Raw genomic sequence first — 25243 nt, 5'->3', positions numbered from 1 at the left:
ACGTTTAGTGTGCACGTGCTCCTAACCCGGAGCTGCTACCACCTTATTTTGGAGACGGTCCAATGAGTTCGCCCCCACTGCCAATAGGGGAGAGAGGGTAACTGGGGAGCTGCGCGGACAGCTGCCCTACTTGCATAGCGTATAGACATGGGCTCACCGGTCTCAGTGGATCAGTGAGCAGCGTGTCCCCCTATACTGATCCCAAGGATGCCAGCAACTTGGTGGAAGGGGACAATGCCAGCATCTTGGTGGAAGGGGTCAAGTTGCTTAGACACTCCGTCTTCCGGGAGGGACGTTAAATACTGTAAACGTATTTTTATTCGCGATGTATTAATTTTCGCGAATTTCGCGACCGCTGAAAAATCGCGAAAAATTGTACTCGCGAACACAGCTTGATGTTTATACCGCTAACGGAAGCAGCCCTGGAATCGCGAAATTAAATACTCGCGAATAATTTCGCCAATGACTGAATGCGCGATTCGCGAAAATTACTACATCGCGAATAAAAATACGTTTACAGTACGGTGTGCCGTGTGCTAAGATTTCGGTGCACCTTAACGAACCCTCAGGTGGGCAAAATTAACCCAGAGACCGCCCACTGTGGCATCGCTCATGGTCATGTTTGTCTCGCGACGTAAACCATGAATTATCATTACAGACATATGGGTTTGTCGTTGCCTTGCAGCAACTGTTTTCAGCGTTATGTGCAAGCCAAACGGGGAAATTCGGGGAAATCGAAACCTGGACACGTGACATTTTCCTTTTGGGGAAACCATCATCATCATTTGGTGCACGACTATTCGGGGTGATTTCTAATATGTAGGCTATTGCAGGAGGTTGTGGGAGCGAACAGCCTCCACGCAACTTCCCTTCAAGTGTTTCTACGTATCTCTATCGGAAATACTTTGGAAATACTGGCGTAAATGACCAGAATTCAGATACAAGAGCTCTGTGTGCACAACATTAACGCTTCCTTGTTACAATAATACCATCTTGTCGTTGCGGAACCACCATATTAGAGCTCCAAGAAAAAGAAAAAAAGACAACCATGTGCACAGATTATTCTCTCATGACGCTGCTTTAATCCAACACGTGGTACTCGGCGGAAATACACACCCAGTCTCATGAGCATTGAGACAACATGCTGCATTGAGCTAACAGAGCGAGCAAAAACGTGCAAAACAAATGCACTTTACTCGTTACGCATCTGCTACGCATCTGCTACGCTTAATTTTATCAGTTTCAGTTATACAGTGTACATTGTTGCATCCCTGCAGATATGTTATTAAGATATGGTAGTTCATAGCTGTATTTACCTGTCGTAAAAGGAAATATACAAAGTTTTCACCCATCCCATCTATGGGTCGTTGTACCGGTTTTTTGTTGTTACGGTGCTCAATAATTATGCTCGGTGCTTCATAATTTTAATGGCATTTTTAAAGCGTTTAATTTAGTTCAGTCCCTTGGTGTTTCGATATCATTTCACATTTAATACCTTTATTTGATATCTTTAATTTAACAGCTCACATTTCGACACCAGAAAAGACAGTGTTCAAACCCCACAGGATTGCACCAGTAGATTAGATTGCCGCTCTTCACAAATTAGAAAGCATGACTAAGATGAGAACCAGGTCACAATATGGCAACTTTATTCTAACAACAAGGCCAAGCAACACTAATGTTTCATTTGTTTAGGAACAGCAAGCAAAATTTGTACACTGACACCTCTCTGAATTTATGAACAAAAGAATCAACATTGACTTGCCTGGAGTAAGCTTTTCTCAGATGATATGACTGTCACACTGTACAAATCGAGCGAAATGCACAGCTGCAGATCCACGATAAAAATTTCGAGCATCAGTTGCAAAGCTATGTTCCCATAAATGTGGCAGAACCACCGAAACACCTGCCTAAAGTGCAGTTCCTGTTCATTTACACAGTGACCATCACAATTTTCCTCGACATTTCCTTTTTTTCTTTTTACACTGGAAAGATCGGTATGAAAGGAGCACCGGAGCCGTATTTCTGCATATACATGTAATTGATACGGGAACCCAACCATAAGGACCGAGGACAGCGGATCTTCTGTGACACGGAAAAGCGGCCAACGCGGGTGACCGCTCGTCCCCCCCCCCCCCCCCGCGTGTCGCTGTGAAAGGGTTCCTCAGTGCGCCAAGCCTGGTTCAGTACCAGTTGTTTCCTTGCTTCTTGTGACTGTCACGAATTTGTCAGACTTTGAATGAACCAACCTTTCACTTTTCAGGTCTATGACGCCGTGGACTGCACCAATTGTGATGCAAGGAGAGCACCGATCAATACTCTCTTCCTTCCGGACGTCAGAGGAAATAAAATGCGGTGTCCCGTTTATCACCCAATAATTTATGACAGCCCCCTACAAATCCTATAGATTGCTCACACAGGGTGCAACTGGTAAGTGGTTTTTTTTTTTTTTTTTTACATGGGGGAAACTGTTATATTTACAAGCGAAGCAATGTCATAATGAAGCTGCCCCGACCACTCGTGACAGCATCGGTGATAATGAGACGCAAACTTTCCTAAATGGGCGCACGCTGATAAACTGTGCTGATAGTGAATGTGTGTAATAAATAAAACGTATGAGTTTCGGCAGCGTCATAGCCCAGTCTACGTCGTTATTGCGCGTTCCCGTTCAGAAACCCCGTCGCTGCGGTTGACAACCGTTAGGTTGCATATCGAACATCGTTGCCTTCGCGAGGAAAGCTTTCGTTACAGGAGCTCGTACCTGGCGTGCTGCCTTACGTTGGCCGAGAGGCTTTTCTACTCAGGGTAGGGGAGCGTCCTGACTAACAGCATGCACACTGTTCATTCGCCACATTCCACAGTGAGTGTTCACGGTCAGTTCCACACTGTTTTTCAAAAATCACGCACTTTCACGACGGACTTTGTTGCTGTGATCCGCTGGAAGCCAAACTGCTTGGGGGGCTGCTGCTAGCAGCCACAGCCGCTGAGGAGGATGTCCTTGGTGGTTGACTTGCTGATCCAGCCGCCGACGCTAGTCGGCTCAGGTTAAAAACTCCGGAAGGACCACCAGCGGGTGACGACGTGGGCGCAGATTTTGACAGGACCATGTCTCCAGCGGCAGAGAAAACGGCGGCAGTTCGTAACCGACTCAGGGACGCGGCCGTTGTGGAGTCCGTCAAGGGGGAGCCGGCGGTTACCGGCGCGAGCCCTGCCGCCGGGGACATGATGGTGGGCACACTGTAGACGGTGGAGAGTGGGAAGGAGCCGCCAGCGGCACCCAGGCCTCCTAATGGACTAGCATACCAGGCCCCCGCTGCTTTGTGGTACGGTGACAAGTACTCGAGTCGAGCAGAACGTTGAAGAGAAGCCATTCGAGCAGCAGCCGTGGCAGCAGGCGAGGAAGCTTGAGGTGGGAGCATGCCTGCGGCTGTACTGGGGCTACCCGACGTTGCAGTGTCCACGATAGACCAGATGCGAGGCTTCGGCGCCGAAGAGGACGACACGTCTGTACTTGAGTGTCCATTTGGGGCTGGTGATGTTGCAGGTGTTCGCGACGACGCATCGGAATCGGAAAGCGAAGCGTCCGAGAGATTCCCACCGCCTCCACTGGCCGTCCCACCAGGCGTGTGGTGAAGGCTATGGCGAGGCTCTTCAGAAGAGTTGCCTCCTGAACTTCGTCTGAGGTCATTGAGATCGGAAGAGCGGGAATCATCGTCTACGTCCACCAGGTCTGCAAATCAGTAGAGAGATGGCAACGCGTTAGTACTTACTGCACAAGAGCTGGTGTTTGCGCGAATACAGTAATAATAATAAAAGCGAGACATTCAGCGTTCGATATTGATAGACGTCATTCCAGGCTATTAATCTAAAACGAAAACGACAGCGTGGTACCTCGTACGCCATTTCTACGCATAAATATACCGGCAGCTTGAGAGCAATCAGCTCTCTTCCACGTCAAGAGGGGAACGTTAAACTGATTCTGCAAACTTCTGGTATAGACACACTTCTAGTGTACTCCTTTGGTTCATGGTGAGAGAACCAGGCTTTGCAATTTAGCCTAACTTTTACTTAGTCCTCAAGAGCACATCCCTCCACCATTGTTGGTAAACATTCTGCTGTTCCACATTCACTGTTGCCAATGATGCATTGCGTCACTGAAGCTGCGATGCTATGAAAGCGCGCTCAGAGGAAGATGTCGATTCTACGGGGCGGAGAAGTGTTTGGCACACGTGGCCTGTCATTCCACGCCCACCATTTCTCCTCCCACGGACGTGCTGCTCTTCGATGCGGAGGAGGGTAATCAGCATCCCTACGCTGCCATCTTCATTCGCGCGATGTGCAATACACAGTCGGGGAGAAAAACAATACCTCCATTGTTCCCTTCTCGATGGAACTGAATTATAGACACTGAAGGTACCACAGAGGTATGTTACAAGTACGAGACCAGAAAGTTAATAAACAAGGCACGACCAGAACTGACTCAACTTGATCCTTGAGGTCAGGGCAGGTTATTACCAAGAGGGGAAGTGGCTTCAAGGTTATGCAGCCACCAGAAACAGTTGATGTCAACAGCTTACCGTCTGACTCATCCCGTGACCGTTTTCTGCTATCGGACAAGTTGGTCGCCCCAGCAGCAGCTGTCATCAGATGGTGATTCCGGCGTGCAAGCTCCTCGGCAGCTCGAGACGCAACCTCGGAAGAGTCTTGCCGTGGCGTCTGGGGGTCTTTGGAGTCGTTGCGGGATGTTGCGGGAACGTCGTCCCCATCTGCATCGTCGTCGTCGTCGCATCGATTTCGCGGGGACCATGTCATCTTGTTCTCTTTCTTGAGCCGACGTCGCGCGTTCGCGAACCAAGTGGACACCTAAAAATCCAACGATACCTCAAGAAATTCTGCTTGACATGTATCCCCTTGTCAATAGCGGTAAACGCAGGCTGTATCGGGGGTTTTCATAAATTACCTGTGTCAGCGTCATTTTGGTAATTATGGCAAGCATAATCTTCTCGCCCTTGGTTGGATAAGGGTTCTTGCGGTGCTCGTTTAGCCAGGCCTTTAGTGTACTCGTTGTCTCTCTGGTGGCGTTCTTGCGTCGGGCGCCGTTCAAATCCATGCCGTATCTGCAACAAGACAAAATCTTGTCAGCGAAGAGTATCGATGATGACGATAATGATGGGATGGGAACAAGAAATCAATTGTGTGAGGCAAGATAGACCAAGGGAAAAGGGTGAAGGAAGGTGTTAACGCTGGTGATGGACCCGATGTCCCTGGCTATCTGCCAAACTCAAAATAAGATTCAGGAATACGGCATTTGGATAACACACAGACAGCTTACTAGCACTCTGGTATGATACATACAATGAATAAATGACTGGAAAGATATACCTAGCAATTTGGGTGATGAAGGGCCGAATGAGCTAAAGCGAGGATCCAACAGACTATGTATTGCCAACTACACAACAGACAACAGACAGGATCCAACAGACTAACGACGAATGATGATGAACGTCATACGATGAAAGAACTCAGAACAGCACGTGGCGCGCGCTTATAAGCATGTAGCGGCGCCACTGCTGGCTATGACAATGACGATGAGGCCGAATTGAACAGATTGGCTTTCACACGCCCACTTCTAACAAAAAATGAAATGTCCTCATTTCGTTATTACAGTGAGGAAAAATAAAACGCTACAATAGCGGTAATGCAGAAATTTAACATTTTATAATCGAAGCTGTTCTGAAACAGGATAAAAAACAAAAAAACAAAAACAAAAGAGAACATGATTCATGCCAGGGCCCTTGGCAGAAGCATGCAGCATCTTTTGTCCTGAATTGCAGAACAACCTAGATTTAAGAGAGTTTAATAATCCACCCTCAAAGGAAGTAGTAGAATCTCCTGATTCTAAACACATTGTGAATTTGTTAACATTGAAGTAGAAAGTTCGAGTTCAAAGTTCGTAGTACATGACATAGCACAGCATAGCATGAATAGCATTGTGACATGCAGTACATACAAAGTACATGCAGTGATATGAAAATGAAGAGAACTAGTGCAAAGAAGTAACTAAATTCGAAACTAAGACACTAAATTCGAAATGCAGAAAGTTGATCTGAAGAGGTCAGTAGAAGGGAAATGCTAAACAGCAACAATGTAAGCGTGTGTTTGAGTGTGGCTGTGTGCGTGAGTAACTAAGAAATGTGGAAGTAACCCAAAGTGAAAATCAAAGGAAATGATGACCGCAAAAAAATTCCTATTGCAGACATTGGATACATTTAAAGCAATGTAGTACAAAGTCATTTATGGACCAGAGCGTCCCCTGTCCATGAATGAACGACATTCACCAAGGCGTCGCTATGGAATGTGTGTACTTTGAAACAAAGTCAAACGAGGTCGTACGCATGTAATGGTATCCTTTGTTTGGTGACGCGTCCATACCTTGTCGTGTAAGGTGGACTAAGTGTTTCTTCGGATTCTGAAGAACTGTCTTGATCAACGGACGTAAGCAAAGAGTATCATTTTGACCCGACTTTGTCGGGTCTCACATCTCCATATTTTTTTTATATCTTGATCTATAAATCAGTATCACTTTTTCTCGATTATACACTAGAAGAATGTCGAAAGTTGAGTCTAGACCAGAGCCATGTACCCTAACCAACCAAGTGAAGCTTCAGGGTTATTCGTATTGTTAGTGATTGATTATATGTGCAATCTGCCTTATACGCATATACATACTATGGGAGCATACAGTATTAAAGCGGGCATTCACAGACAGTCATTTAGGAAGTGCACGGATTACATCCCTCGATATACAGTTACTATGTGCAAATGATGTGTTGGGACTGACGACTTAACGTGTGACAAAGAAGTCATCGTAATAAAAATGTAACACGGAACCGCGCATACCTCATTAACAACTGACTTCGGTGCCATACAATTTAATCACTATTATCTCGTCGTTTATTAAGTGGTATTCGCACGGGACCTCAGAAGCAGACGCTCCCCGTGCGGGGTGGGGACCACACGAGAGGCACTCATTAGAGAAATCGTTTGTCTAATGCTGAAAAATGATCATTCGTTTCAGTTCCGCGCGTGATAAAATCTCGGGAGATGTTGGCGTTAAATGCGTTTTGTCTCCAAACGTATGCTTTTATTCGGCGTTTCTGCCGCAAGAAAAGCGGCACTCTCAAGTCAGGACAAAGTGTTCTACACCGAGTGCATGACAGCGAGAAAGGAACTGCACACAGCCGCAGCGACATGTGTAATGTACGAAAAAGGCCGGTAAAAAAAGAACATTTCCCAGCACAGTCAGTTGGAAAGCGAAAATACTACACCGTTGTATACGGGAAAGTTGAATTGTATAACCCCGACGTCAATATACACCCCTCCGCTACGGCTTAAGCGCGGCTACCCCTCTACACACAGCCTGCATGACCTGATAAGCGTCGCCCCTACATTTTTGTCTCTTTTTCCTGTTCGTTTTGCGTTTTTAGGGGTCCTACTGCATAATCACTGTACATGCGCGCATATGGTATTGAGCAATCTTGCAAATGAAGTGTGCATGTCCGTTAATAGTCAGTCCACGTAAACCTTTCAATTTCGTCAACCGCGCACGGCGCCTCGGAGAGCTTGCCTGCGACGCCCATTGGATGAATATTTATGCGTTACGCATGATTGAGCGCCTTTTATCATCTACGTCCTGCCGCTATTGGTCCGCTGCCTCTAACGGGTTATGGGTACACATTGGAGCGGTAACTATGATAACACGCCCACATTATTCCTTACCTGAAGAAGGAAACGCAGCGTTGTTTTCTGAGACAAGAAAAACGGCAAGGAAGCCGTAATTAATAAGACCTGCTCTTTCACTAACTAACCTCTTCTGACACGACGAGCGCTTGCCTATAGCAATTTCCTGTTCGTGCTTGTCATACCTGACAAACTCCTTTCGAGCCAAAACTAAAAACTGTCTCGCTACCGGCGCCTGGCATGCTTGATGCGCATTTCTTCTCATACTGTCAGAATTTCTTCTATTAGGTATGGCCTAGCCGGTATTACACTACAGTGGAGTTGAATAACTGAATGTCACACCGTCGAAGTAAAGCCCCGAAGGACCGTCCACTTTCCCTGAGGGGTTACGAGCAGTATCACGAAAGAGAGAAGTAGGCTGAGTGCTAGCCTGATGGCGGAATAAAGAAAACTGCCCTCATTAAACTTGTTCGACACGACAAACGCCTTGTACCGAACAGCAAAGGCGATCAGATAAGGATAGGAATAACGTATGCTGAACACCAATGTAAAAAAGAAAAGCACCAAAGATGACACACACACACAGATACGGAAGGTTTGCACAGATGCGATCTGCCAGTGGCTTCCCTTACAAATACTGCAAGCATCGGCAATTCTCCAGTGTCTGATGCGAGTATCGTATAGTGGTTTACGTTTTGACACGTCCAGGTCAAACCAAAAGCCATTAAGTGATCTCCCATGAGCCTAGACGGCTGCGTGAAATTTATGGCGCGCCTAAAATGATTCATAAAGTAGGATCTCGTCACTGTTCGTCTCCGACCTGCCAGAAAAGAACCATAAAAAATGCGCGCTATGAATTTAAACGATATCAGGCACGGTGATTATGTCGTCCCACGTCGTTTTTCTTTCCCACTGCAGTAACAGGTTGCTCTAATTGCGAGCTAAATGCCCAAGCTGTGCTCTGACTGGAGTCTGGCCGCCGCCTCTTTCTTCCCGGCATCTATAAATCACACTTGCGTTTTCGGAAGCCATTCTCATCAGACCTGAGAGGGAGCTGATTGAAGCGGATCTATATTTATAGAGCAAACGGAGCTCTCTCGATCAATGGCAACGGAGGTTACACTAATATGCCACATCGGTTAACTCCGGAGCGGGTCGGGAGGGGGGTCACTTGATGAAAGAGGCCCCATCGATTGCACTTAGTCTGCTCTCCGCGGAGGGCAATTCCTTCATTGATTTTGAGTTCCGCAGATGGGGAGTCGACAGAAGCGTTGATTGCTGCAGTGGAGGTGAACTCCGTTCATCTTTACCTTCTTTCGCCTCTTACATGATTGCTTGGTGCGGTCCCTTGTTGCGATTGCCTCGTGGCGGTGCCCAACGTGGGAAGGAACATTTCTGATGATACACCCACCTCCGCTCATATTTTACATCGGTGCACGCTTGAATCCTGAGCTAGCCATATCTGAGTGCATACACAATTCTATTCTGATGCAGTTCTACAGAACGTTCACTACTGAACTGAACATGGGAAGAGCGCATAGAAGCAGGGACGGACACGGACAGCGTTCGTCCCTGTTTTGTGCGTTCGAAACCATGTTCAGTGTTAACCGACACGCTCTTCACATTCTTGCACTATTGAACTGATTTCAACTAACGCCCATCAGGACCGACATGCTACTGCATCTAAAATAGAAACGGATCTATAACCAGAAAACAGTGCTCGCATCACATGGCATCACTTTACAGTAGATGTTGAAATCCTTGTCGGATTTTGCATGTTACAATGTTTTCATGTTGCCTGTTTTGTGAATGCTCTACAAGCTCTTTCGTATCCAACAAGGCGAATTCGCTTTGTTCTGTAAAGGGCGTCTGCTTCCTGTTCATTAGAAAAATGGCAGGGAAGGAAACAGCCTCGGACATGTAAAGTGAATGCATGCTAAATGCGAATTTGTCGCACTCTAAAGGAAAAAAGAAAATACGCCCGTTTCCAAAGCTTGTTAGGAAGAGGGCTTCATGGGTACCACTAGAGATACGTGTATACAAACATGAAAGCACGAAATATCCTTGAACATAGAAGAAGTTTCTGCATGGGCTTGAGAGACGGCCCTCCCCGTTGTAACGCGCCCCAGAGAAAGGGAATCGCTTTCTGTATAACCGCGATTTGTGAAGTGGTCGGGGAATCTCAGGGAGTGAATCCGAGGACTGGTCTCGCACTTTCAAGTGCTCGAGCGAGAGTTAGTACATTTGTAAGCGAGATCGGATTATGTGGGATATGACGCTTTGATATATTTCGAGCTTTGTTGCGTTTTCTCCTCTAGAAAAGGGGTTAACCGATTTCTCCAACGCACCAATCTGCAGACGCCTGGAAACACACCAGGTGCCTTCTTTTGTTAGAATTGAGCTCCATTGACGCGAGTGCATGTTTTATGCAAAGGTCGTCTGACAACCCTGTGTGGACTGAATAGCTGAACAGATGTAGGGTCGTGACAGCATTTCGCTCGCAACAAGAAGCTTGTGTTGACAACTTCTTTGTTATCACGCTTCCCTCCTTACTCTAAGACAATCGGCAGATAGAGATCGCGCACCGAGACGCGGAACCAGCCACGACTCCTTTTCTAAAAGTCGGCTTCTCAACCTATTCGACTTTGCACGTACTACAAACACCATGGGTAGAATATCCCCCAGCATTCCAAACGAGGCGAGCCGATGCAGAGACTTCTTTTCTAGACTTTTTTTTCCTTCTGGGTCGGCGTGTCGGCGGCGTGGCTTTTTGAATTCAGTGAAACTCCCCGCGCGTCTTCATGAATGTTTATGTTCCTATATGGAAAGAAAGATCAAAGCCGGACTCTACAAGAATATTCCATAACTCAGGCTCATCTCGCCACGCCTGTTTCTTTTGTTCTCCGCGCTCGTGTATATTAGAATAGTGGACTCGCAAGTCTGGGTCCCGCAGGCGGACTGTCCAGGCGTCTTCCACTATGATACTTGTCATGTACCTCCGCGTGTTTTTACATGCAAAGCAGCCATATAGAAGGTGTGCGTCGCGACCTTCTGCATCGTAAGCGTCCCTTGTTTCTATGAAGGAAGGAATCCCTTGCCGTTGGAGCATATTATGTATCATCCAAGCAGGCTATTGATTGCCATGCGTATCCATCTGTCTGTGTGTCACTTCATTGCAGTCATTGCAGTTGATTGGTCGTCACGACCGGTCTTGGGCACCCATAAAACACATTATTATTATTATTATAACATGGCACATTCACAATACGTAATTTGAACGAACGTCTTTCAACTATGGTTTTCCTACGAGTGCGGGCGCCACCGACCCATATAAAATGAGAAAAGAACGAAGAAGCGTCGTCTACGTATACTAAAATGCGTACGCGTACATAGCGTTTTTTTTTTTTTTAATTAGTATTATTATTGAACGTCATCCCCCCATACCGTATTTTGTTTCGCGCACGAAATACTGTGTTCGACTTTTAAGATCTGTCCTCATGGCGGGTCTGTGCACCCAAATAGAATAGGTGCTTATGCACGGCAAACTCACTGGGACGTGGAAAAGCGATAGCTGGAGCCTTCGAGGCGTGAGCCGGTCACAAATGCATTCAAAGCTCGCACTACACGATTGTGCAAACGCCTTGTACTCACATATATTTCTGCGCACACATACGGGCCTTCAGAATGCTTTGGCGTTGCGGGCTTGCGTGATACGAGTGTATCAATGTGTGCACAACTTGCAACACACACCAACGCGTAGATTGCCACGTACACTTGTGCGTGCGCGCGGTTATTCGGGGGACGTATTTCCTTTCAGGCCAATTTGGTTACTTCCCTCCCCTCCTGTACGCCTTTTCACCGGATGTACTTTATTTTAACTCCCGTAAGCGATACCCGACAATTTTCGAAACTGCGAACTCAACTGGAAACCGGACGCTGGATGAGCACGCGAAATACGTGTTTGTCATTACACATGCACTAGGTTGTCCTGAAGCATAGAGTTCTTCCTGCCACAGACCGGTTTGATGCAAAAGGCAAGGACAGTTGTGGAACACACAAAAAAGGGAAGTCTGTAGCGAAAACAACTTCGTAACGCGCTGATGGGTTCACAATTTCTTGATTGGACAGCATGACCGCAGACAACACGATTACGTTGAGCTTAGCACACACCTGACGCGTTTGATAACCGCCCCGGGCCCCTATACATGCATGGCATGACAGAGGAGTAACTTACCCATTGGCAAAGGGATACCCCGCTATGGCGGCTGAGTCGTACGGGTAGTACATGGACGCTGCATATGGGAGATTTCGCCAGGCTTCCAAGTTTTCCTTGATGTCGAAGCCGTTTGCCTGAAACGACAATCATACATCATGTTAAATCATCCTCGAAACTGTTTGATATCCGACACTATAGGAGAGGAGCAAGGCCCACCCACAGCATCTAACGTCTTTTATGCCACACTTGTTTTGCGGCCACTACGCATCATACCAAGCAGCTTGGAAGCAGCTTAACCCGAGCACTTCTTACGAAGCAGTCCCTTTACTTCTTCGAGGAGAAACGAATTATATGGAAGGCAGTTCCCTGGCTACATTACGGCTCTCATTTGGATTCTATGTGTATACCCACGGGAGCAAACGAGTAACACGACCTCTCGAAACAGAAAAGAGAAATGGAAACAACAACTGGGATGTGTCAAAGTGACCGAAACAAAGAACACACCAGGCACGCATACAAATGAGTTTTGAATGCTGCAACAAGATAAACCGTACTAATTCTATACAGTTCAGTTGAAAGCCCCATGCGAAATGAAGTATTCAGCTGACGTGTGTAAGAAAATATCGAGAAATACAGCCCACTACTGGAATACGCCATCTCCAGTGCTTACAGCGGCGCCTTCATTACTGGAGTGAATCAGGCTGAAGACATCAACTCACTTCTTGGAAAAATAAAATTGAGCTCGTCACTGCCGACTGCCTGTAGCTCTCCCCACGGTGCTGTACAACAAGACTCCCCGATACAAAAATTAGCATTCCGAGACGCTTTGACTCCAGGGCGAAGCAAAATGTGAAACGACACAGCGTGCACGGAAAAGTAGTTCTTTACGCATCTTATCTTCCTACTTCTTAAATCTCGTGAAAGGAAGCGCCCGCAGCAGCGAAGCAGACTCTGTCTATAGAAAGCCACAGGCAAGGAGGAATCCGTTACTGTGACAATCGGCGGGTTTCTATAAAGCGTTAACTTCTCCCGTTACACCTCTAGCCTAGATACTTGAAGTCTCGCAGTCAGCATGCAGAGCGTGGACATGAGCGTGTTTGCCGATGAAGGCGTTAACATGTGGCGCCCGACCCCATTAGCATGTTGGAGGGCCATTTCGCGGTGAATGTACATAACCGTTAGCTTAACTAAGTTTGTAATGTGCAGCAGCCAACTTCCATGTATTTCCTTTCTCTCTTGCTTTCTCCTTCCTCTTTTTTCTTCTTCTTTTTCTTTTTTTGTCTTACGCAGGCCAGTGAGAAATTGTTATCTTCAAACACTCTGCGCTTTTAGAACAACACAGATAAGCTTCAGATAGTTCTACTACAAGCAAAATTTTGGCACAGTAAAAGGGGCAAATTTGGTTCCTGTTTTCAAGTAACTGCGTTGCAAAGTACGCAACTATTTCGTGTATGCGTGTGTGTGTGTGTCTACACGCACTCAGAGCAGACTTTCTTAACAACGTGCAACCTTGTTTTACGAAAGCGAAAATTAAAAGATCGCCGTGCTGACTACATGCGCGCTGAAAATGCGAGCGTGTTAGTAAGTGTGCCACAGTGGGCTTGATCTGCTTTGGTGCGGCCCGGTTCTGTCTGCTCACGAAAGATGTCAATTGAAGGCCCAAATGCGACCGATTAGAATCGCAGTCCGCAGGCTCGACACAATGATAGTGGTGAAAGGGCTGTCGCCTCCGGCCCATGGAGTTCGTGCGTGAAAGAACACCTTGTTATACGGACACGAGTACATCCTTGTGTTGTAAGGAATTGCATGTGTGCTAGTCCTTCCCTGTTTGCATACTACATGCACACGCACGAAGGCGCTCGATGTAAAAACGTTCCCTTGTAGCTGTCAACTGTATACGCCGTGTACGCCTGCGCAATGGCACAACGGAAAGCTCAAGACTGCCACCAGGCTTGTGCGATGAGCCCAATATCCCATCAATATCCGCCACCAATTTTTCTTCGTCTTTCTCCACGCACAGAGCTCTTCCAAAGGCTCCCAGTATTGCATGACAATGCCTTCTCCCACAGAATAGTCTTCCCTCAGCTCGGGGCATCACATGTGTAGATCAAATCTCTCCTTACCGGCGTGTGTCAGAAGCACTAACACGTAATAACCTGATATTCAATGTTCACGCAGAGTAAGCGACCAAAACATGTAGCCACTGCGGTGTAAATGTGCACCACGTATAGCAAAATAAGAATGGGAACAGATTAACATATGCCGTTGCATTTTATGCACCATAGTACGGCGTATTAATATGTCTATTTTTTCCTTTAGCGCGTATCCTTAATGTTGGAGATACCTTATCGTTGCGTTTGGGGCTTACAAGTGTGCTACAGAACCTTTTTCCCTTTATCATAAAACGTACCGAGAAAGCTTGGCCTCCAGGAAGGAAAACACGACTAGAAGCGTATAGTGCAGATATAGTAATCGTGAACCCTATGGTGATAACGTCCGTGCGTCTAAGACACGTTGGACCTCATTTCCTACACTGGCTCACTCGAAGACAGATGAACTGCTAACCATGTACAACTGACAAAAACGTTCGAGGCAAACGGTATCACCCTATATCACCCTCAATGCATTAGTTCTTGCTCTACACCAAGGGGCAGTGCTTCGATAAGTTTACGGGAAACTGAAGATATCGACAAAAAGGCCGCTCGTCATTGGATTCCCCCAGGTATAGAACAGTTCCTTCTGCGGCCACTTAAGTCTTAGACACTGGTGAGCACCAGCTTTTCGTGAGCCACTGATAGGCTGGAGAACTTATGGGGGAGACGTGCGGGTACGAACGGTCCTGAAATATGTCACACGTCATGCCCCTTAAAAGAAGATATGGCAACATTCGTTTCGCTCTTATTTCAGGAGATATTTCACGTGGATCACAGTTATTGTCCCTACGCATTTCCCAATCCCAAGTGTCCTACTAAGTGCACTTTATCAGAGTTTTTCTACGCATCAGAAAGAGCAGCAAAACGGAAATAAGTGGGGACATAAAGATAGCAAAGAAACCAAAGTTCCTCCCTATCGCGGCAGCGCATCTGTTACAGCCTGCTTCGCCGGTATTTTACAGGCTCCCACCATTGGTCAACGCAGATCACGTGGTCTACCTGGCGACAAGAATACTGGCGACTCCACTGCTTTATTGCGTCTGAGGGGTGATTTACGAGTCTTGCTCACTTTTAGCGGTTTTTAGGTCTCGCTACGAGTGTCGCCCCCGGAAAAGTGTACTACAGCCTAGCACAACAATTAGCAGAGATTGTATTAAGTGTGACGGGCTACTCCCCTGACCATTTCGCGAAAAGTGATCAGTATACAGCAACAAGGAAGCGTGCTTGTAGGAACCAGACAGGACATGACCTTTTTCCGACACATTGAACATCCGAACCGTTGATTGCTCACATTTCGCTAACACCTGGAATTTCACTTCACATTCCCTGTCATATACATATGATGTCACGTGCTGGTCACAACCGCATGCTGAAGAATTGTTATACACAAGATGAAATGGTAGACTATCTCTGCGTTCTTGCAAATATGTACTTATTAAGGACTGCGAGAAACCGACAGGAATGGTGGGACATGAATTCGTTCGTGAGCGAGGACAGTTGTATTCCTTGTGGTCGCCTCTGATGTATTGGGAGATAAGAAGACGAAAACAATGAGGAGCCCGTGATCGGTATAGTGCTGAAATGTCAAACACGCGACAGTACGCGAGGCGGCTCATCGCACTTGGCTCTGTTATCGAGTGCGACAAGGTCGAGCACGATACAGGGTATCTGTGAACTATTCAATTTGCGGCGAAAAGAGCCGCAATAGACGTTTACCAATCGATCTCGCCAGATTTCTACTTTCCTCTTTCATAATGCACCATTCGTATTCTGGACGCCTCCGGCACTGACTCGACAAAAAGGTTTTAAGACGAGAGGCCGTAAACAGAGTCACTCGCCCGTTCTTCTTTTCTTTTTCTGTTTTTTTCAGACCCGTGGCTTCGCACTCACGTTCTTATCACGGAGTCCATTAGTTGAAAGGGCCTCAAACAAAGTAGTAAGCAAGATGAAAATGGTGGCAAAAAAACTGCAACCTGTTTTGGAGATAACTGCGGATCGTGTGCGTATCATTCGACAGCGTTTTATATCACATCCAAAGTTGTATTATCGCAGTAAAGTGTCGCCAGATATTGTCACCTGTTTCGAGGTGATGCCATATGGCTCTCAAACAGTTTGTCGTCTACTCTTCTTGGCTGGCAGTTCGGATAAAAAAAGCGGGGTCCTCTTATAGCGTGCGTGATGCACTGCTGCTGGCACGTCGGGATGTTTTCACTTTCATCACAGTGCTCGTCGAAGATTACTTACGGCCTAAGAGGTGGGAATGGGGCGGTTGAAAATAAAAAGAATCATGGTATGTCTCGTAACATTTATCGAACGCATATTTATTGTCGTCAATGGCTGAAAGCGTAACTGCCGCAGTCACGGAGTGTACAGACATAAGATTGTGTAGGCAGTTGAAAACAGAGAATAAGCGTACTGTAATTTTTTTTATTTGTTTCTCTAATTTTCTACGCCTTCAAAAAGGCCTCCAGGCGAATAAAATCAATCCACAGACACTGTGGCGTCGCAAACGATCATACCTGTCTCGCGACGTCAAGCCAATGAATTATCTAATGTTCTTCAAAACAAGGAACATCCGTGCGGTTGGCTAGTTTCGGGTTATTTTTATCTGTAATATAAATATCCCGGTGATGATCCAAGAGGGATATCTAGTAAAGGCTTCGCGAACAGACTAGAGCGATGAGTGCATACTTTTCGATCATTTGTACCACGCATACAATACACTCGCTTCAATATCAGTTCAGCTTACAGTAAATACCGAGAGGGCGCCATCATTACTAGTGTCCTATTACTTCAAAGAAGCTGTTTTGCTGACAGTTCGTTCCCTAATCCTTCACTTATTTAGCTACGTTTCAGTACATGTACATGTTCTGTCCCTTCTCAGGTGTAATCTGGAATCAAAGTTGGCAGGACCTTGCGCCAGTTTGTCTGTGACCTCAAAAGAAGTTTTACTTCCAAGTCCACAATCCATCATTTTGTAATCGCGCTTTTGTCCGAAGGTTCGTTACTGGCGGCGGTTCTGCTTCGTTTGCTCTTCCTAATCGGCCGATCGGACGTTTCGGTGGGACGAATCTGTGATTCCTCCGGGTTCTACGTTTTCTTGTTGCGACGGATAATGTGATGCTATCTTACGTTGTCAATTTGTGGGCGCCGATGAACGCGAGGTAAGTCCAGGAACGTTCGTTATCGAGTCAAATCACCCCTTATACATGCCCTCCGTTTCTGGTTTCTCGATGGTATAATTACGTGAATTGGAAAGAATACATAGGAGAGGCAGGTTGAGTAGCGTCTCGCGGGGACTGCTTCAAGTTCATTGCAAACCCTGCCCAAAGGGGACAAAAACACCTTGACTATTAATAGCGTACCGTGATGGTGGTGGTAGCGTGCTATTTCCGAGCGCTTTGCCTGCCTGGCAGCATGTTGCTCGGGGGTATCGTGCGTCCTGGGCCGACTTCACAGGGAACGGTGCCGACATTTGTCTTAAAGCCCCCCCTCTGAGGAAAACCCAGGGAGCACAGCCGCGCGCCCGGATTCGAACCCGGCTCACCTCCCAGTCTCGGGGTGGAATGCCATCACCGTAGCCACTAAGCCACCCCGGAGCTGGGCATACGGCGATGGGGAGGACATACCCAAGCACGTAAGCCTGGAAGGTGATCGAGCAGCAGAAGCTGACGATGAATGATGAATGTTACACATAAGTCACACATTGCATTGCCATTGCGCGAAAACGAGCCGCAGCTATAGCGAGCGAGAGGCGCCCGGGGCTTAGCTCTTTGCACTTAAAAAACCAAAGCCATCCGATTAGAGTGTGTGCACCCTTTCTGCACAGTTCCCATATTCACTACAAACTTCGACTTAAAGATTCATGCATCTCAAAGCAAACTACATATGCCCCATATTGCATACCTCGGAGGTAACCATCTATGCAAAATCCCGAATCCCCTTCCCCCCCCCCTATATCCCCTTTAGAATCATTTCCAGTTCTCAATAGCACGTTTGAGCAACTCCAATCCGAGCTCGGTTGAATGTTCCAACGACACATCAAAGGAAGTGAGGAAGAACCTGTCAAGAACGAGAAGACGCGGGCGGCGAGCACGGGGGACATGACCCAGGATCTTGCTGGACAAGCTCATCGATCGGTACGACACGGCAAAGTGGACAAGGGCAAGTGAGTCTGTCTGCACGGCCATCTTGGACCCCTCCTTGATCCTGTCACCTGCTTTTTATTTCCCATGACTGGAGATGATGACGTCAGCAGGCGTTCGGTGCTTTCTCTGGGTCAGCGTGACTCCCAGATGGCGCAATCTCCGGTCCACCCATCCATCGACGGCATTCGCTCTACTGAGTAGTGGAACTTTCCCTGTCGACGAGTCTATTAATCCCGTGCAGAACGCGTCTGAGGCTAGCGCGTGGTCGCTGGCACCTCTCTGCCGCGTATACTGTGCTAAAGGATAATAAGAAAGAGCCTAATGAGCCGGCAGCCAAGTAACAGCCGGTGTCAGAAAGACCAAGTGTAATAAGGAACCAGGTTCAATAAGAGCGAGTTCGCGTAATGAAGTCGTACAAAGGGGAAACGCGTTCCACGAGAAGTTCTGGAATCCCATTCATATTAGAGCAGGAAATAGTACCGGCGACGACTTCTGCCGCTATTTCTATTTCTAATGACACAGAGATAATGAAAAGGAGACGCTGTGAGACGTACAATTCAAATAGTATATACAGGAGTAGAAGACTGGGCAATGAGATAGCAGTATCTGATGATACGCTCTTATAATGCTACGCTGAATGGATTTATTGGAATGAAAAGGCGGAAAGATGGTCCCGTCACTTCTATTTTTTCCCTCTGCAGTGCACCATGCTTGCTGCTACTATCAGTAGCAGCACTTCCCCGTAACAGGCAGACCCTTGTCAACACCTTCTAGATAACAGAGGAGGCATCTGCACTCTTTCAACTGACGTCACGTACCTGGCCCTATACTGTGGCTGTTGGCGATAGATAGATGTGACGTCACCGAAAGAGGGAAGAAGAGAAAAACTTGCTCATTGAAAATATATGGCAGCCGGGCCAGGTGCGTGACGTTATTGAAAGCGTGTTGAGGCCTTCTCTGTTATCTAGGAGGTGTTGTCCCCTGACGGAGAGCTGAGCACGATCCAGTAATTGACGTTCTCCAAGCAGCGGTTTTCGAACTCTCTTCTATCTATTGCACCAGGGTCTCTATTTTGTGGCTGATTTGGGGTAAATCCTCAAAGCGCTTTCTTTGTTCTGGAACACGCACACAAACACACAAAAAAGGAAAAAGAAAGACGCTGCTTCGAATTGGCAAATAAACTATATATGTGCATCTTATTGAACTCGATTGTGAACATTTATACATTTCAGAATTATAATTTCCAGTACCGATTATTAATCAATATTTGCATTACCTGCCTTTTCAAAGACAATAGAAGGATGTGACAATTTTGAAAAACAAGGTTGTTCGCACTTTGTTTGTTATATGCTGTTCCATACCTGCACGGGTTTTTCACCTTAAAGGGACGGTCAAGTACAACATGACCCACTTACAACCCATACCATTATATTATCCATTGTTGACAACACAGCAGTGGGAATATCGTCAACCAACTACGCCGTGAATGAAAGGAATTAATAAGAGCGTCACAGCTTATCATAAGCTGTGCTAGCAACAACACCTACTATACGTCGACAGAGGTGACACAAGGTTCAGATTTGGTAACCACACTCAAGCGTTCACTTGTGACAAAAGCGCCATCTTGTCCTGACCGCACGTCACAGGAGACGTCATCTTGAGGTTACGTGACCTTGTTTATGTTCCGTTTTGGCGCTGGCCGGCATTTCCTTGTCAGCATAAAATCATTCAATGAATCTGTTTTGCTGGTGTAAGCTACACGGTGCTTCTTATTCGACGTATATAATAGTTTATGCTTACGAATTCTCAGTACCTCATATCGACTCAGTGAGCCTTAGCACCGCTGTCGTTATCAAATCGTTGTGAATGACGAACAGTACGAGGCCACATGCGCAAGTCAGCCTGTTTAACTGTTAGAATATCGGATAAAACGTATTGGTATAGATCAAAACGACGCACAGAAACGGCAGTCACCTTGTTTACAAACGGTTCGACCGCCGACCATGGGTGCCGCCATTTTTATGGTCACGAGTATGATTACGTTTGCAATGACGTCCGACCAGGACCTGCCCAGAATACATTGCGTCCCCCTGGCACGCTATCGTCCATGGAGCGATGTGTGGTATGATCCCCCTGTCACTACGTCTCCCGTACATATTCGCCTCTGACAGAAAGAACATCTGTTTCGCTACACTGTACCGAAGCCCTGGATGTGTATGTGCACGTCCATATGTTGCCTTGCATTGGTCTAGTCTGGATGACGTCCGCGTGACGTCGAGTGAGACGTTCCGTGTCCTAAGGCATCAGCTATTAGACAACATTGCAGATTTCGAAAACGACTTCATTATCCTGAATCAAACCTTCAGTACTATGTTTGTTTATATCAGTCCCGAATAATACTAAAGTTTTTTACTTCCGAAATCGATTAGAGCGCACGAGGCCGTCACAGGTACCTGTGGACGTGTAAACACCATACTAATACAAACCTGGGCGTAGGCACACACAAAAACACGACACAACCAACATATCGAGTTGATTGTGCTGTATTGCGTTTTCTGTGAGCACACGCTCGGGCTTTCATTAGTATGGAGTTTCTGGGCCAGCTCGCCTGCATATACGCCAGTTTGTACTCCACTCGCGTCACCATACGCTTTCAAATAGATTTCACCGTGTTCCATCACAGTCATGAACTCGCCCGATTTTCGTGAATTTCCGATAACATAGTTCTTTTCATAAATCAAAACAGAGCAGCACGTCACTGGCGTTATTTCACTTCACTGTTATTGGTGATGAGGAAGTATCGCCCTTATTTCAACAAAAGACAAACAGCAGCCGTGTCTGTGACAACTGGTGGTGGCTCGAATGTAATCTAGAACGAACACATTGACGAGACCAGTTATTGGGCAGTGACTAAGTTTCAAGTAACTTGTAACTGTAACTAGTTACTTTCCTACAAAAGTAACTTCTAACTGTAACTAGTTACTTTCCTACAAAAGTCACTTGTAACTTCGACTAGTTACCACTTTTGGCAAAAGTAACTGCGAAATGTAACTGTAACTAAGTTACTTAGGTATGGTAATCGCGTACCCTACTGTCGTTTTGTCGAGGCTTCAAATGCATTGCCGTTTTTCCCAAACAGGAATTCCACAAATTTTGTCATCTCATACACAGCCATGATGGCCTAGACTAACTCCCAACGCGTTGTTAAGGCCTACGGTACAACCATGCTAGGACAGTGTAAGTGCTAAAACAAAGGTTTTGGTAGTCACATTTATTCTGCTTATTTTTTTTCTTAGAAGGTAACTGTAAAGTAACTGAGTTACTTTAACGTGGTAACTGTATCTGCAACTATAGTTACATTTCAAAAAGAGTAACTGTAACTTTTACTCAGTTACTATTTTTGCAGACCAACTAACTCAGTTACTTTTTTTAGAAAGTTACCCATATGACTGGACGAGACTAGACTCGACCAACGAACGGCATCTCGGGCGCTGAAGCAGAACTTTATAATATATCTTTACTACATTTAACTATGAAAACAAGTTTTGGCAAACATAAGTATGAGTGTGTGATCTTAAAAAATTATACAGAACCCTACCGAAAAGACATAGAGGAGGGTGGGGAAACAAGAAAGAAAAAAGATAGGGAATCGTGGGACAAAGACAAAACTGGTCACCTCATTAGCCTCTTTCACATGCTTTCCATTGCTGCATCCATACCATAAGAAAGTCATAATGCTGCTTCATAAGTTCTATTTTTGGGTCATGCCCGATGGTTAGTTCAAGATATCAGACGATACGGAATCCACACCTTCTCGTAGCATCGAAACCTGCCCACCGACGTCAGAACACAGAGCTAAGGCAATCTGCAGGAACGTAGACACAGCCCCTGTTACAGTACCAGAATTTATGAGCGCCATACCACGCCAACGCATTGCACGAATCCCCTCGAAAGCGACGCGTTCTGTCACAGTGGTCAAATAGCGGGGCAATGTTTCATTTTTATGTAAAGCGGAAGGCGTCGTGTTATCGCATACATGTGGCAGCTCCGCATGACATGGCGCGACATGGCTGGACACGGCTACGAACCAAAAATATATCCGCACGGCGGGGTCGAGTCTGATAACAACCTGCCGTGCGCAATGCATTATACATGGCAGCTCGCCCCGGAGATTGGCATCGCCGCAACACGAAACGCGTAGCGTCATCGAGAACATGGAATCATTGTTAGCGAAATGAAATGAGAAACACGACTCACGTGGACCCTGCGAACGAGAAATGTCTTCCTATCTCGTTCATCGTACATGCGCGTGCAACGGTGAATGACTGGCCCAAGAAGTTATCTTGGACTCTGTTGTATGGGGGAAGTAGTCGGTTCGATATTACACGCTCGGCCTGCTGTTGCGATAGGAGTTGGGCGTATATAGCCTTACGGTTTGTGGAATCATTCTGAGCATTTTCAGAAACGCGAGTGAGAGCTGTCTCTTTTATGAGAGAAAAATGTATGATACGAATTAACAACTGTGTACCACGGCTGAACCGTGCGGCAAGCAGGGGTGGACATCTGTGCAGGAGATGTAGCAGGGAGCCAACTCTACACCCGTTTCGCACAGTCCATAGCCACTACAGAGCCACGATCGTTTGAGCAGTCGAATTTTGAACAGTGCGTTGCTGTTAAATCTAGAACTCGCTCAGAAACGGCACTGAATAACACTGAACACAATCTCATCTTCGCTGTGTCATACGGCTTCTATAGGTGCCCCCGGGATTATGCAAATGGCATCTTTTTAGATACTGGCCCCATCACCCCCAGTACCCATATCAATAATGGAAGGCGATCAAGTAATGCATGCTGGAACGCTTTCGTGTACGTGGCCCATATCTGGAGAACTCACAACGGAAGGTGCCGTTCAATTGAGAGAGAGAGAGAGGGAGAAAAAAAAGTTAATCTATATTAGCGAAGTGTGTACTGTTCAGTATGGCTTGGAGGGTGCATGGGTAATGAGCGGACTGGTGTACGAAAAGGAAATTGCTCTTCCCCCCTTCCATCTTTCATAGCCCGCGTGGCAGGGTGGGAAAAGGGTTTTCTGGTGGGAGAGTTTAGCGGGCATCGTTGAGTACTTCCACAGATAAACACACTATACCCACCCCTCTTTTCCAACAGTGCACAAAATTACTTACGCCATTTCAGTTCACCTTTTAGGAAATTGATAGAGCGTAGAAGAGATGTGCGGGGTGAGGCGCAAGGCTGATGGATTGGGAGAATAAAGCTAACGGATTTCAGCGGGGAGGGTGGCGTCAGCTTGACCGCTCGCTCAAATACGTTTTATATTGCCATTTGTGCCCTTCGTTTATGCCAATGTGATTCACATGAGTTGAGTAGGCAGTCGACAACGTACAAACCGTCCGGAAGCGATCTTATGATAGCGATATGGTACTCGACAGGATAATTTGTGTAGAAGGGCCGCCTGGTGGAGGCGATGGGGATTGAAGGGGCTATTCAGATGTCTTTTTTGGCGTTTTCTCTTGGGGGTGTAATAGAAAACGAATAAAGTATGAACGCCTATTGAATGTCAAAACAAGACACACAAACAAAAATCCGAGGCAGCAAAGTACTACAAAGGAAAAAGTCGCAACAGAAAACGAGAACCAGTTATTTGTTATACACAAAAACGCGTTGACAGCTGCCTACATTTCATTTTGCCCCCATAATACGAATAGAAAAAGCCTATGCCACAGCCCTCGAACACTGTACCATCCTTGTTTCTCTTATCGCTGTCTTCTAGCCAGCGAACGCAACACGTATTATCTTCCACGTGTAGTCGCTGTGGCGTGAAAAAAAAGAAAATCAGAAAAAAAAAACATTCTGGCAACTTGTAAGCCTTTGCATCAGTTGCAGTTAAGCAGACGGCTGTCCGTGTAACCTGATCCTGGGAGCCAGTTTTTCTTTCACCTTGTCAACCAAGTCGGCGTCGAATTCCCGCGGGCTCCGTACAAGTGAAACTTGCTGAACACTGCGAACGGTGACAACGTGCTCCCACGAAATCTGCCGGGACCCGAAGTATTGGATTGCGCGTAAGCTGTCCAGAGTTCGTTCGCTGCTGTGTTGGCAGGCCATCGTCGTGCAACAGAATCTAACACCATGCATATCTGCAGCGACAGGCGAGAGATGTTTCAAGTGCTCTTTTCGTTACTGTCTGTGTTTCTTTCTTTACGAAGTCTGCGCTACGATTTGGATGAAATCTGTCCCCATTTGATACTGTTTACTTTCACGAGCTTCATGGCCCTCGAATCTTTAATATTGGAGAAATATTCGAAATCCTAGTTTACTCTTACCACTTTACCACCACCTTTTCCCTTTGGCGGTAGCGCCACCTAGCCTAAATTAGCGTGCGGCGATACGAGATATCGTGTATTACTCCCTTTGTACAAGTTATAGTTACCAAATTTATTCTAATACCGCCAATCATTAAGCCGGTCTATAATCGTGTGCGACGCCGCGGTAGTCGGAATATGAATTAAACAGTGCCCACCTGAGTGTTCATTAACATGCGCTCACATCTCAGCACACGGCTACCCATATTTAGCGTCCTGTTGGTCAAAACAACATTCATCATGCCAAGAAGTCGTTGGCATTCTCAACCAGGTTCGAACCTAATCCATGTGATCAATAAGCCAACATGTAACTTCGTATGCTTACGGTATGCTCTCGCTCTCTCTTCTTCTTCTTTTGATGCGTCATGCCTAACGGCTCGAAAGCTTTCCACGAAAAGAAAATTGTGTGATATCGCCTTTCAGAAGGACCAGAGGCGACACAAAGCTCATATGTGTTCCTCCCTCACTTCCCCAGCCAGTACGCTTCTCACACGTACGGAAAAAGCTTGAAACAATCGGAAATGAGGACTGGAGATGCATTTTAGGTTACGTACTGCAGCCAATATAGTTGAATGGTTAGCGCGGCGACGGACCCGTCACAGCTTTTGAATC

General features: G+C 46.4%; 1 protein-coding gene and 1 long non-coding RNA gene across 3 annotated transcripts in view; one reads left to right on the top strand and one right to left on the bottom strand.

The window, feature by feature from the left end:
* Positions 1-1477: 1477 nt before the first annotated feature.
* LOC135378021 (iroquois-class homeodomain protein IRX-3-like) overlaps positions 1478-25243 on the bottom strand; it is a 74515-nt gene continuing 50749 nt past the window's right edge. The window contains exons 1-5 of one of the 2 annotated variants that reach the window (XM_064610843.1): positions 12676-12709; positions 11975-12090; positions 4961-5117; positions 4578-4863; positions 1478-3730 (exon numbers count right to left, since the gene is read on the bottom strand). In XM_064610843.1, coding sequence (XP_064466913.1) covers positions 2910-3730; positions 4578-4863; positions 4961-5117; positions 11975-12027 — 1317 coding nt within the window. In that variant the 5' untranslated portion in view covers positions 12028-12090; positions 12676-12709 and the 3' untranslated portion in view covers positions 1478-2909. Of the gene's footprint in view, positions 3731-4577; positions 4864-4960; positions 5118-11974; positions 12091-12675; positions 12710-25243 lie in introns of those variants that run through there. The other variant, XM_064610842.1, reaches the window with a different exon arrangement.
* Positions 24171-25243, top strand: part of LOC135378025 (uncharacterized) — a 259572-nt gene continuing 258499 nt past the window's right edge. Inside the window, exon 1 of the long non-coding RNA XR_010418237.1 lies at positions 24171-24418. This is a non-coding gene — a long non-coding RNA (uncharacterized LOC135378025). The remainder of the gene's footprint in view (positions 24419-25243) is intronic.

The sequence above is a fragment of the Ornithodoros turicata genome, chromosome 1, assembly GCF_037126465.1.
Source record: "Ornithodoros turicata isolate Travis chromosome 1, ASM3712646v1, whole genome shotgun sequence".
Taxonomy (NCBI): Eukaryota; Metazoa; Arthropoda; class Arachnida; order Ixodida; family Argasidae; genus Ornithodoros; species Ornithodoros turicata.
Note: the sequence above shows the minus strand (reverse complement) of the source record. Positions and strands in the feature narration are given on the sequence as shown.